This window comes from Nipponia nippon, unplaced genomic scaffold, assembly GCF_047370975.1.
Source record: "Nipponia nippon isolate SJK-2023a ecotype South Korea unplaced genomic scaffold, ASM4737097v1 scaffold_41, whole genome shotgun sequence".
In the NCBI taxonomy this organism is placed as follows: Eukaryota; Metazoa; Chordata; class Aves; order Pelecaniformes; family Threskiornithidae; genus Nipponia; species Nipponia nippon.
The window spans coordinates 827,047-841,130 of NW_028262360.1; the positions used below are offsets into that span (position 1 = coordinate 827,047).

The 14,084-nt window shown below is 65.3% G+C and overlaps 1 protein-coding gene across 1 annotated transcript in view; it reads right to left on the reverse strand.

Annotated features, from left to right (window-relative positions):
• The window catches only part of POLR2A (RNA polymerase II subunit A), a 40,094-nt gene extending 26,529 nt beyond the window's left edge, over positions 1 to 13,565 (reverse strand). Inside the window, exons 1-8 of the mRNA XM_087777732.1 lie at positions 13,337 to 13,565; positions 11,343 to 11,475; positions 10,438 to 10,574; positions 9,128 to 9,301; positions 7,798 to 8,079; positions 5,647 to 5,808; positions 2,567 to 2,787; positions 59 to 191 (exon numbers count right to left, since the gene is read on the reverse strand). Coding sequence (XP_087633858.1) covers positions 59 to 191; positions 2,567 to 2,787; positions 5,647 to 5,808; positions 7,798 to 8,079; positions 9,128 to 9,301; positions 10,438 to 10,574; positions 11,343 to 11,475; positions 13,337 to 13,426 — 1,332 coding nt within the window. The 5' untranslated portion in view covers positions 13,427 to 13,565. The remainder of the gene's footprint in view (positions 1 to 58; positions 192 to 2,566; positions 2,788 to 5,646; positions 5,809 to 7,797; positions 8,080 to 9,127; positions 9,302 to 10,437; positions 10,575 to 11,342; positions 11,476 to 13,336) is intronic.
• Positions 13,566 to 14,084: the final 519 nt, after the last annotated feature.

Sequence of the window (14,084 nt, forward strand, 5' to 3'; positions counted from 1 at the left end):
GGGTCGTCCCCCCCAAATTTGGGGTCCCCCCCCTCAGATTTGGGGTCCCCCCCCCCACCTTGTAGCCGATCTGGAGGTGCAGGTCGCTGGGTTTGGGGTGGAAGCGGAGGTCGATGCGGTCGCCGTTGTCGCGGATGATGTATTTGGCGCCGGGGTATTGGCTGTTCCCCCGCCGCACCAGCTCCTGCAGCCTGGGGGGGGGGGGGGGGACACGGGGACACAGGGGACATTTTGGGGTTCGGGGGGTCCCCTGTCACCCTGGGCCACCCCGGTGTCCCCAAGGGTGTTGGCTGCCCCCCCGCCCCCACCTCCTTCTCGGGGGGGGGGGGGGTAAAATGTGTCACCGTCCCCCAAACGTCACTCGCGGCCCCTCCTCCAGGGGTCTGGAGCCCCCAATGTCCCCAACGCCCCCCCCCCGCCCCCGATGTCCCCATCTGCCCCCCAACTTCCCCACGCCCCCCCCACACCCCTCCCTGTCCCTGTGTCCCCCCCACGTGTCCCCCAATGTCCCCAACACCCCTCCATGTCCCCCTGGTGCCCCTTTAATGTCCCCAATGTCCCCATGTGCCCCTTTAATGTCCCCCAACGTCCCCAACACCCCTCCATGTCCCCCTGGTGCCCCTTTAATGTCCCCCAACGTCCCCATGTGCCCCTTTAATGTCCCCCAATGTCCCCATTCCCCCTCCATGTGTCCCCCAATGTCCCCATGTCCCCCTTTAATGTCCCCCAATGTCCCCAACACCCCTCCATGTCCCCCTGTGCCCCTTTAATGTCCCCCAATGTCCCCGTGTGCCCCTTTAATGTCCCCCTTTAATGTCCCCCATTCTCCCTCCATGTCCCCCTGTGCCCCTTTAATGTCCCCAACACCCCGCCATGTCCCCCTTTAATGTCCCCAACACCCCGCCATGTCCCCCTTTAACGTCCCCAACACCCCGCCATGTCCCCCTTTAATGTCCCCCAACGTCCCCATGTGCCCCTTTAATGTCCTCCAATGTCCCCATGTGCCCCTTTAATGTCCCCAACACCCCTCCATGTCCCCCTTTAATGTCCCCAACATCCCCATCTCCCCCTTACACCTCCCCCACCCGCCTCCCTGTCCCCCTTTAATGTCCCCCAGTGCCCCTTTAATGTCCCCAACATCCCCGTGTGCCCCTTTAATGTCCCCAACACCCCTCCATGTCCCCCCTTTATGTCCCCCAGTGCCCCTTTAATGTCCCCAACATCCCCATGTGCCCCTTTAATGTCCCCAACACCCCTCCATGTCCCCTTTTAATGTCCCCCAATGTCCCCATGTGCCCCTTTAACGTCCCCAAGTGCCCCTTTAATGTCCCCAACACCCCTCCATGTCCCCCTTTAGTGCCTCCCAACGTCCCCATGTGCCCCTTTAACGTCCCCAACACGCCTCCATGTCCCCCTTTAATGTCCCCAATGTCCCCATGTGCCCCTTTAATGTCCCCAACATCCTCCATGTGCCCCTTTAATGTCCCCAACACCCCGCCATGTCCCCCTTTAATGTCCCCAACATCCCCATGTGCCCCTTTAACGTCCCCAACACCCCTCCCTGTCCCCCCTTAATCTCCCCCCCTGCCCCTTTAATGTCCCCAACATCCCCATGTGCCCCTTTAATGTCCCCAACACCCCTCCATGTCCCCCTTTAATGTCCCCCAATGTCCCCTTTAACTGTGCCCCTTTAACGTCCCCAAGTGCCCCTTTAATGTCCCCAACACCCCTCCATGTCCCCCTTTAATGTCTCCCAACGTCCCCATGTGCCCCTTTAACGTCCCCAACACGCCTCCATGTCCCCCTTTAATGTCCCCCTGTGCCCCTTTAATGTCCCCAACATCCCCATGTGCCCCTTTAATGTCCCCAACACCCCTCCATGTCCCCTTTTAATGTCCCCCAATGTCCCCATGTGCCCCTTTAACGTCCCCAAGTGCCCCTTTAATGTCCCCAACACCCCTCCATGTCCCCCTTTAATGTCTCCCAATGTCCCCATGTGCCCCTTTAATGTCCCCAACACCCCTCCATGTCCCCCTTTAATGTCCCCCTGTGCCCCTTTAATATCCCCAACATCCCCGTGTGCCCCTTTATAATGTCCCCAACATCCCCATGTGCCCCTTTAATGTCCCCAATGTCCCCCTGTGCCCCTTTAACGTCCCCAACGTCCCCAAGTGCCCCTTTAATGTCCCCAACACCCCGCCATGTCCCCCTTTAATGTCCCCAACATCCCCATGTGCCCCTTTAACGTCCCCAACACGCCTCCATGTCCCCCAGTGCCCCTTTAATGTCCCCAACATCCCCATGTGCCCCTTTAATGTCCCCAACACCCCTCCATGTCCCCTTTTAATGTCCCCCAATGTCCCCATGTGCCCCTTTAACGTCCCCAAGTGCCCCTTTAATGTCCCCAACACCCCTCCATGTCCCCCTTTAATGTCCCCAATGTCCCCATGTGCCCCTTTAACGTCCCCAACACCCCTCCATGTCCCCCTTTAATGTCCCCCTGTGCCCCTTTAATGTCCCCCAACGTCCCCGTGTGCCCCTTTAACGTCCCCCCCGGTCCCCCCACCTGTCGATGTTGAAGGGGGTGACGATCTCGGCGAAGGTCATGTTGGCGGCGATGGAGCGGGGGACGCCCACCTGATCGATGGCCAGGTTGGGGTCGGGGGTGATGACGGTGCGGGCCGAGAAATCCACTCGTTTCCCCATCAGGTTCCCCCGCACCCGGCCTTCCTTCCCCTTCAGCCGCTGCTTCAGGGACTTCAGGGGACGCCCCGACTTCTGCATCGCCTGGGGGGGGGGGAAAAGGGGGGTCAGGGGGGCTCGACCCCCCAAATCCCCCCCAAGATCGGGGAGGGGATGGGGGATGCGCACCGACCCCCATAGCAGTGACTGGGGTCAGCTCCCAGGCCTGGGGGGGCACGGGGTGGGGTTTGGGGGGGGGGCATTGGATATTTGGGGGACCCCCTGACTCTGCAGGGCCTGGGGGGGGTGGGGAAAGGGGGTTCGGGGGGGCTCGACCCCCAAATCCCCCCAAGATCGGGGAGGGGACGGGGGACGTGCACCGACCCCCTGGGAGCTGACCCCAGTCACTGCTATGGCCTGGGGGGCACGGGGAGGGGTTGGGGGGGGCATCGGATATTTGGGGGACCCCCTGACTCTGCAGGGCCTGGGGGGGGGAAAAGGGGGTTCAGGGGGCTCGACCCCCAAATCCCCCCCAAGATGGGGCAGGGGACGGGGGACGCGCACCAACCCCCATAGCAGTGACTGGGGTCAGCTCCCAGGCCTGGGGGGGGACGGGGTGGGGTTTGGGGGGGGGGCATCGGATATTTGGGGGACCCCCTGACTCTGCAGGGCCTGGGGGGGCGGGGAAAGGGGGTTCGGGGGGGGCTCGACCCCCCAAATCCCCCCAAGATCGGGGAGGGGACGGGGGACGTGCACCGACCCCCTGGGAGCTGACCCCAGTTTGGGGGGGCATCAAATATTTGGGGCCCCCCCCCAATTTCTGCAGGGCCTGGGGGCGGGGGGGAAGGGGGCTCCCAGCATGCCTTGCTCCTGCCTGCACTCCCACCACGCCCTGCCTGCGCTCTGCCCCTGCCTGCGCTCTCCTGCCCCTGCCCCCAGCACACCCTGCCTGCCCCCTGCCTGCACTCCCAGCACACCCTGCCTGCACTCCCAGCACACCCTGCCTGCACTCCCAGCACACCCCATCCCTGCCTGCACTCCCTGCCTGTGCTGCCTGCACTCCACACTCACGCTCCCATCACGTCCTGCCCCTGCCTGCACTCCTAGAAACCTGCCTGCACTCCCATCGCGTCCTGGCCCTGCCTGCGCTCCCAGTATGCACTGCCCCTGCCTGCACCCCCTGCCCATACTCCCATTGCATCCTGCCCCTGCCTGCACTCCCAGCAACCCCCTGCCTGCACTCTCATCATGCCCTATCCCTGCCTGCACTCCCAGCATCCCCAGTCCCTGCCTGCGCTCCCAGAAAACTCCTGCCTGCACTCCCTGCCTCATCTACCAGCACCCCCTGCCCATGCTCCCACTGCATCCTGCCCCTGCCTGCACCCCCACCATGCCCTGCCTGCACTCCCCTGCCTGTACCCCCCTGCCTGCACTCCCTTCACGTCCTGCCCCCAGCACCCCTACCCTCACTCCCATCCCATCCCTGTCCCTGCCTATGCTCCCCCCACTCCTTGCCCGCACCCCCTGCCTGCACCCCTCTGCCCACGCTGCCTGCACTCCCTGCCTGCACCCCTCTGCCCACGCTGCCCGCGCTCCCTTCGCATCCCACCCCTGCCCCCAGCACCCCCTACCCTCACTCCCATCCCACCCCTGCCCACGCTCCCCCCACTCCCTGCCTGCACCCCCTGCCCACGCTGCCTGCACCCCCTGCCCACACCCCCTGCCCACGCTGCCTGCACTCCCTGCCTGCACCCCTCTGCCCACGCTCCCCCCACTCCCTGCCTGCACCCCCTGCCCACGCTGCCTGCACCCCCTGCCCGCACCCCCTGCCCACGCTGCCTGCACTCCCTGCCTGTGCTGCCCGCGCTCCCTTCACATCCTACCCCTGCCCCCAGCACCCCCTACCCTCGCTCCCATCCCACCCCTGCCCACGCTCCCCCCACTCCCTGCCTGCACCCCCTGCCCACGCTGCCTGCACTCCTCTGCCCATGCTGCCCGCGCTCCCTTCGCATCCCACCCCTGCCCCCAGCACCCCCTACCCTCGCTCCCATCCCATCCCTGCCCACGCTCCCCCCACTCCCTGCCTGCACCCCCTGCCCACGCTCCCCCCACTCCCTGCCCGCACCCCCTGCCCCACGCTGCCTGCACTCCCTGCCTGTGCTGCCCGCGCTCCCTTCGCATCCTACCCCTGCCCCCAGCACCCCCTACCCTCGCTCCCATCCCACCCCTGCCCACGCTCCCCCCACTCCCTGCCTGCACCCCCTGCCCACGCTGCCTGCACCCCCTGCCCGCACCCCCTGCCCACGCTGCCTGCACTCCCTGCCTGTGCTGCCCGCGCTCCCTTCGCATCCTACCCCTGCCCCCAGCACCCCCTACCCTCGCTCCCATCCCACCCCTGCCCACGCTCCCCCCACTCCCTGCCTGCACCCCCTGCCCACGCTGCCTGCACCCCCTGCCCGCACCCCCTGCCCACGCTGCCTGCACTCCCTGCCTGCACCCCTCTGCCCATGCTGCCCGCGCTCCCTTCGCATCCCACCCCTGCCCCCAGCACCCCCTACCCTCGCTCCCATCCCACCCCTGCCCACGCTCCCCCCACTCCCTGCCTGCACCCCCTGCCCACGCTGCCTGCACCCCCTGCCCGCACCCCCTGCCCACGCTGCCTGCACTCCCTGCCTGTGCTGCCCGCGCTCCCTTCGCATCCTACCCCTGCCCCCAGCACCCCCTACCCTCGCTCCCATCCCACCCCTGCCCACGCTCCCCCCACTCCCTGCCCGCACCCCCTGCCCCACGCTGCCTGCACTCCTCTGGCCATGCTGCCTGCGCTCCCTTCGCATCCCACCCCTGCCCCCAGCACCCCCTACCCTCGCTCCCATCCCACCCCTGCCCACGCTCCCCCCACTCCCTGCCCGCACCCCCTGCCCCACGCTGCCTGCACCCCCTGCCCGCACCCCCTGCCCGCCTCACCCGCGGCAGGCCGGGCAGCTCGTTGTCCACCATGGTGGCCACGTGGAACTGGAGGAGCTTGACGTCCTCGGCGATGACGTGGGCGGCCGCCCCGTTCTGCTCGTTCCGCCGCAGCTGGTTGTTGATCTTAACGATGTCGGCCAATTTGTGGGTGAGGTCATCCTGGGGGGGGACGGGGGGGGGGACACCCCAAAAATTCAGCGGGTGCAGGCAGCACCCCCCAAAAATGCAGCAGGGAGCCCCCAAAATGAAGGGTGGTGGGGCCGCAGGTCTGGGGACGCCAAGGGACACCCTAAAGTCCGGGGGGAGGGGGGGGATCCCCCCCAAAGTGGATTGGGAACCCCCCCCAAAGGGCAGCAGGGCACCCCCAAAATCAATCAGGGACCCCGACAATTGGGGACCCCCCAAAGGGCACCAGGGACCCCCCCAAAAGTGCACTGTGCACCCCCAAAATCAATCAGGGACCCCCCCAAAGGCACCAGGGAGCCCCCCAAAGGGCAGCAGGGCACCCCCAAAATCACTCAGGGACCCCAACAGCTGGGGACCCCCCAAAGGGCACCAGGGCCCCCCCCCAAAAGTGCACTGTGCACCCCCAAAATCAATCAGGGACCCCGACAATTGGGGACCCCCCCAAAAGGCACCAGGGACCCCCCCCAAAAGTGCACTGTGCACCCCCAAAATCAATCCGGGACCCCAACAGCTGGGGACCCCCCCAAACTGCATCGGGGACCCCCCAAAATCACTCAGAGACCCCAACAATTGGGGGACCCCCCCAAAAGGCACCAGGGACCCCCCCAAAGGGGATGAGGGACCCCCCAAAATCATTCAGGGACCCCAACAACTGGGGACCCTCCCCCCCAAATTGCATGGGGGACCCTGGTGTGGGGTGACACCCCCCCCCCCAAACACACTGGGGACCCCCCAAAAATCCATCAGGGACCGTGATGACAGCGGGGTGTCCAAAAAGGGGGTTCAGGGGCAGCCCCCTGCTCCAGGGAGCCCAAAACCCCCCCCAGGGACCCCAAAACCTCTCCAGGGACCCCAAAACCCCTCCGGGGACCCCAAAACCCCCCAGGGACCCCCCCAAAAATCAGCCCCCAGCCTCGGGGCCCCACCTGGTTGCGGGCAGAGCCCTGCGTGATGACAGCGGGGTGCCCAAAAAGGGGGTTCAGGGGCAGCCCCCTGCTCCCGGGACCCCAAAACCCCCCCCAGGGACCCCAAAACTTCCCCAGGGACCCCAAAACCTCTCTGGGGACCCCCCCAAAAATCAGCCCCCAGCCTCCAGGCCCCACCTGGTTGCGGGCAGAGCCCTGCGTGATGACAGCGGGGTGCCCAAAAAGGGGGTTCAGGGGCAGCCCCCTGCTCCAGGGACCCCAAAACCCCCCCAGGGACCCCAAAACCCCCCCAGGGACCCCCCAAAAATCAGCCCCCAGCCTCGGGGCCCCACCTGGTTGCGGGCAGAGCCCTGCGTGATGACAGCGGGGTGCCCAAAAAGGGGGTTCAGGGGCAGCCCCCTGCTCCCGGGACCCCAAAACCCCCCAGGGACCCCAAAACTTCCCCAGGGACCCCAAAACCTCTCTGGGGACCCCCCCAAAAATCAGCCCCCAGCCTCCAGGCCCCACCTGGTTGCGGGCAGAGCCCTGCGTGATGACAGCGGGGTGCCCAAAAAGGGGGTTCACGGGCAGCCCCCTGCTCCAGGGACCCCAAAACCCCCCCCAGGGACCCCAAAACTTCCCCAGGGACCCCAAAACCTCTCCGGGGACCCCCCCAAAAATCAGCCCCCAGCCTCCAGGCCCCACCTGGTTGCGGGCAAAGCCCTGCGTGATGACAGCGGGGTGCCCAAAAAGGGGGTTCACGGGCAGCCCCCTGCTCCAGGGACCCCAAAACCCCCCCCAGGGACCCCAAAACCTCTCCAGGGACCCCAAAACCCCTCCGGGGACCCCAAAACCCCCCCAGGGACCCCCCAAAAATCAGCCCCCAGCCTCCAGGCCCCACCTGGTTGCGGGCAAAGCCCTGCGTGATGACAGCGGGGTGCCCAAAAAGGGGGTTCAGGGGCAGCCCCCTGCTCCAGGGACCCCAAAACCCCTCTGGGGACCCCAAAACCCCCCCAGGGACCCCCCCAAAAATCAGCCCCCAGCCTCGGGGCCCCACCTGGTTGCGGGCAGAGCCCTGCATGACGACGGCGGGGCGGACGGAGAGGGGGGGCACGGGCAGGACGGTGCAGACCATCCACTCGGGGCGAGCGAATTTGGGGTCCATGCCCAGGACGAAGCATTCCTCGTCCGAGATGCGTTTGAAGATCTCGTGCACCCGCTCGGGGCTGAGGAGGATTTTTTTCTCTTGCGAATCTTCGTTGACGTGCTTCCATTCGGCGTAGAGCTCCAAACCGGAGCGCCGGATGCGGGGTTGGTATCGCCCGCAGCCTCCGTGGCCCTGGCGGGGGGGGGAAATGGGGAGACGGGGGTATTAATGGGGGGGTTAATGGGGAGATTGGGGCGTTAATGGGGTCACGGGGGCAATAATGGGGGTGTTAATGGGGTCAAGGGGGCATTAATGGGGGGTTAATGGGGACATTGGGGCTTAATGGGGTCACGGGGGCAATAATGGGGTGTTAATGGGGTCACGGGGGCAATAATGGGGGTGTTAATGGGGTCACGGGGGCATTAATGGGGGGTTAATGGGGACATTGGGGCTTAATGGGGTCACGGGGGCAATAATGGGGGTGTTAATGGGGTCAAGGGGGCATTAATGGGGGGGTTAATGGGGACATTGGGGCTTAATGGGGTCACGGGGGCAATAATGGGGTGTTAATGGGGTCACGGGGGCAATAATGGGGGGTTAATGGGGAGATTGGGGCATTAATGGGGTCACAGGGGCAATAATGGGGGTGTTAATGGGGGGTTAATGGGGAGATTGGGGCTTAATGGGGTCATGGGGGCATTAATGGGGGTTAATGGGGAGATTGGGGCATTAATGGGGTCACAGGGGCAATAATGGGGGTGTTAGTGGGGAGATGGGGGCGTTAATGGGGGGTTAATGGGGAGACTGGGGCTTAATGGGGTCACGGGGGCAATAATGGGGTGTTAATGGGGAGATGGGGCATTAATGGGGGGGTTAATGGGGAGATTGGGGCGTTAAGGGGGTCACAGGGGCAATAATGGGGGTGTTAATGAGGAAATGGGGGCACTAACGGAGGCACAGGGGCATTAATGGGGTGTTAACGAGGACACGGGGGCATTAATGGGGGGCTGGGACAGCCTGCACCCCCCAAAGCCCTGCTGGGGCATTAATGGGGTCCCAGGGGTATTAATGGGGGCCCCAGGGGCATTAATGAGGACACGGGGGCATTAACGGGGCTGTTAACGAGGACAACGTCCCCCCCAGCCACCTCTTGAGGGGAAACCCCCCCCCTGGGGGGGGGGGGGATTTGGGGGTGTAGGGGGGGGATTTGGGGGTGCTGGGGGGGGGGGGGGGTCCCCACCTTCTCCTTGGTCAGGTCCTCGTCACCCTCGGGCTGCTCCACCCCGAATTTGTGGTCCATCTCCTCGCCCCCCTCGCAGATGTTCTTCCCCTTGCAGAGGTCGTAGACGTGCGTCAGCCGCTTCTTGGGCTGCCCCTTCGATTTCCCCAAAATATCCTTGATTTTGGGGTTGTTCTGCTCCAAAAAAAGACGGTTTGGGGGTCACCAGAGGTTGTTTTGGGGTCACCAGGGGCCATTTGGGGGTCACCAGGGGCTTGGCGCCATCCCAACGTGGCCCCCCCCGCCATCTCCAGGGCTCCAAGGATCACCCAGCAGGTGACAACCCCATCTCCCCAACTTTGTCACCTCTTCTTGGTGTCCCCCCCAACTTTGTCACCTCCTCTTGCCTACCCCCAACTCTGTCACCTCCCCTTGGCATCCCCATCTTTGTCACCTCCTCTTGGTGTCCCCCCAACTCTGTCACCTCCCCTTGGCGTCCCCAACTTTGTCACTTCTTCTTGGTGTCCCCAACTTTGTCACCTCCCCTTGGTGTCCCCCAACTCTGTCACCTCCCCTTGGCATCCCCCCATCTTTGTCACCTCCTCTTGGTGTCCCCCCAACTCTGTCACCTCCCCTTGGCATCCCCAACTTTGTCACCTCTTCTTGGTGTCCCCCATCTTTGTCACCTCCCCTTGGTGTCCCCCAACTCTGTCACCTCCCCTTGGCGTCCCCAACTTTGTCACCTCTTCTTGGTGTCCCCCATCTTTGTCACCTCCCCTTGGTGTCCCCCCAACTCTGTCACCTCCCCTTGGTGTCCCCATCTTTGTCACCTCTTCTTGGTGTCCCCCCAACTCTGTCACCTCCCCTTGGTGTCCCCATCTTTGTCACCTCCTCTTGGTGTCCCCCCAACTCTGTCACCTCCCCTTGGCGTCCCCAACTTTGTCACCTCTTCTTGGTGTCCCCCATCTTTGTCACCTCCCCTTGGCATCCCCCCATCTTTGTCACCTGCTCTTGGCGTCCCCCCAACTTCGTCACCTCTTCTTGGTGTCCCCCCAACCCTGTCACCTCCTCTTGGCACCCCCCCCCACCCCACCAGGCCCCAAACTGGTCCCAGCGCCCAACTGGGAAGCCGGGGCCGATCCTCCCCCAAGACACAACCCAACGCAGAGGGAAGGTGACGGCGTCACCACGCCTTCGAGGTGCCACCACGGTGAAGGGGGAACGGGCAGGTGAGGGACGAACCCCACCATCATCCCCAGTTTGGCAGGGGCTGTGGTGACACCCCCCCCCCCCCCCAAACTGGTTTTATTGGTTTTCGGGGGGGGTCTCACCGAATCCACCAGCAGCTTGGAGCAGAAGAAGCAGACGCAACGTAAGATCTTCATGGTTTTACCCAAGAAGCCCACGTGGAAGACGGGTTTGGCCAGCTCGATGTGACCAAAGTGGCCCGGACACTCCGTCATGTTACCTGGGGGGGGGGGGGCACCCCGTTATTTTGGGGGGGGGGGTCTTTAAGATTTGGGGGACCCCCTCAGGGGTTGGGGGGAGCAGATGGGTTCAAGGGGGTTCCACCAGAAGCGTGGTTGGGAGGTGGGGTTGGGGGGGTGGAAATGAGGTGCTGGGAGATCACCCCTAAAAAAGGGGATCCCCCCCCCTCAAAGAAAAAGGTGCCCCCCAAAAAAGATAAGCCCCCCCCCCCAAAGAGGAGGAGCCCCCCCAAAAGGAGGAGGCCCCCCCAAAAGAGGAGGAGCCCCCCCCCAAAAGGAGGAGGAGCCCCCCCCAAAAGGAAGGTGGTCCTGCCAATTGGGGGGGGGGGGGGGGGAATGGGGGGCTGTTGGGGTTCACCCCCTCTTCCAGCCGCACTATATGACCCCAAGAGGCCCCCCCCCCCCCCAAAAAATGGGGGTCCCCTAAAAGAAAAGGGGGTCCCCCAAAAGATGGGGACCCCAAAATGTCCCAGAGGGGACAGGGGATGCTCCTGTGTGGGACTGAGAAATTTGGGGGGGGGGGGGGCGCGCAAAAAATGGGGTCGTCCAGGGTATCACCCCCTTTTTCCTCCCATAACACTGAGGAGCCCCCCCCAAAAAGAGCCCCCCAAAAAGAGCAACACCCCCCCCCAAAAGAGTCCTTCTACAGAGCCCCCCCCCCCCCAAATCCCCCCCCCTCCCCCAGGAAGGCGCCCTGATTCCCCCAGGGGGGGGTTGGGGGTCCGGGGGGGGCCCCCCCCCCCACTCACCAGCACAGGTCTGGCAGCGCCCCGTCCTCTCGATGACGCCCTGACGGGGGTCCATGAGCCCCCCCAATTTGGGGCGTCCCCCCTCGGTCGTTTCGGGGTACTTGATGCCCCCCTCGGTCACCGACATCCGTTTCTGGGAGGGGGGGGGAAGGGGTGTGAGGGGAAACTGAGGCACATGGGGACCCCCCCCCAGCCCCCCCAGTTCATCTCCAGCACCCCTAGGGCACCCCAAAACCCCACACACATGGGAGCACCCCAAGACACCCCCCGAGTGACCCCAAGGCACCCCGATAGTCTCCCAGGGAGCCCCAAAGGGCCCCCCCCCCCCCGCCACCACTGGGCACCCCAAGTCACCCCCTGGGGACCCCAGTGTCCCTTCAGGGCACCCTTGGGGACCCCCAGCGACCCCAAAATCCCTTCAGGGGACCCCCAGGGACCCCTGTGTCCCTTCAGGGACCCCAACGTCCCCCCAGGGACCCCAACAGCCCTCTAGAGACCCCTGAACCCCTCCAGAGACTCCATGGGCACCCCCAGGGACCCCCAATGTCCCCCCAGGGACCCCAACAGCTCTCTAGAGACCCCTGAACCCCTCCAGAGACTCCATGGGCACCCCCAGAGACCCCAATGTCCCCCCAGGGACCCCAACAGCTCTCTAGAGACCCCTGAACCCCTCCAGAGACTCCATGGGCACCCCCAGGGACCCCCAATGCTCCTCCAGAGCACCCACAGTGACCCCCAATGTCCCTCCAGGCCACCCCAACGCTCTTCCAGAGGGCCCCTGGGCACCCCCAGAGACCCCAATGTCCCCCCAGGGCACCCTTGGGCACCCCCAGGGACCCCAGTGTCCCCCCAGGGACCCCAACAGCTCTCTAGAGACCCCGGACCCCTCCAGAGACTCCATGGGCACCCCCAGGGACCCCCAATGCTCCTCCAGAGCACCCACAGTGACCCCCAATGTCCCTCCAGGGACCCCAACAGCCCTCTAGAGACCCCTGAACCCCTCCAGAGGCCCCCTGGGCACGCCCAGAGACCCCAATGTCCCCCCAGGGACCCCAACAGCCCTCTAGAGACCCCTGAACCCCTCCAGAGACTCCATGGGCACCCCCAGGGACCCCCAATGCTCCTCCAGAGCACCCATAGGGACCCCAATGTCCCTCCAGGCCACCCCAACGCTCTTCCAGAGGGCCCCTGGGCACCCCCAGAGACCCCAATGTCCCCCCAGGGCACCCTTGGGCACCCCCAGGGACCCCAGTGTCCCCCCAGGGACCCCAACAGCTCTCTAGAGACCCCTGAACCCCTCCAGAGACTCCATGGGCACCCCCAGGGACCCCCAATGTCCCTCCAGGGACCCCAACAGCTCTCTAGAGACCCCGGACCCCTCCAGAGACTCCATGGGCACCCCTAGGGACCCCCAATGCTCCTCCAGAGCACCCCCAGGGACCCCTGTGTCCCTTCAGGGCACCCCAACAGCCCTCTAGAGACCCCTGAACCCCTCCAGAGACTCCATGGGCACCCCCAGGGACCCCCAATGTCCCTCCAGGGACCCCAACAGCCCTCTAGAGACCCCTGAACCCCTCCAGAGACTCCATGGGCACCCCTAGGGACCCCCAATGCTCCTCCAGAGCACCCATAGGGACCCCAATGTCCCTCCAGGCCACCCCAACGCTCTTCCAGAGGCCCCCTGGGCACCCCCAGGGACCCCAGTGTCCCCCCCAGGGACCCCAGTGCTCCTCCAGGGCACTCCCAGAGACCCCCAACAGTCCTTTAGAAGCCCCCGGACCCCAAAACCCCTCTAAAACACCCCAACGTCCCCTCTTCCCTCTCCCCTACCCCTCCACAGCGCCTCCCCCAACCTCCGGGGGGCGCTATACCCCCCGCCGGGGGCCTCTCTATCCCCCCCTCTCGGTGCCCCGGCGCCATTTCCCGCCGCCGCTACCCTTCTTCACCTCAACCACCCTCCCCTCCCTCAACCGGTTCCCCCCGGCCTCCGGTACCATCTCATCGGGGCTGAGGATTCCGAACTGGACTCGCTTGATGGTGCGCAACGGGCAAGCGCTGTCGCCTGAAGGCGGCCCACCGTGCATGGCGCCGCTCGGACCGCGGCCTTAACGCCGCCTCAAATACGCAAAAATTATTAAAAAAAAAAAAAAAACAACCCTCAGCCGCCTCTAACGGCCAACCCCCGCCGAGGGAACCGGCCCCACGGCGCTTCCCGCCCCGTTTTACCCCCTCCCCACACAACAGCCCCCGTCGGGAGCTTCCCCCCTTGGCATCCGGTCGCTCCGCGCTCCCCGGCGCGACTGAGCGCTAGCGCCGCCGGCGCCTCCTTATATAGCCTCGCCCCCTGCGCGAGGCGGGCCGCGCGCAGCGGCAGGGGCGGGAGGGGGCGTGCCCGGAACGTACCAAGAGAAAAGAGGGGGATGCGCGGCGCGGGGGACGCCGGGATAGAGGCGGTGGGGAGGGGAGGGGGAAGCGGGGCCCGTTACCGGCTCTGAGGGAAGCGGGGAGCGGGGGGGAAAGCGGGAAGAAGCGGCCGCTCCGTGGGATCCCGGCGGGAAGCGCTGCCGGCGGCTCCCCCCTCCGCGGTGGGACCGGCTCATGAATAATTCATGAGGCGCTCAAGGGGAAGCCACGCCCCCCAGCTGCCGAGCGCTATCTGTTCCGCCTCCGAGTGCCGAGCGCTGCCGGAAGCGGCCGGAGATTGCCGAACCGCCGCCGGAAGCGGCCGGAGATTGCCGAACC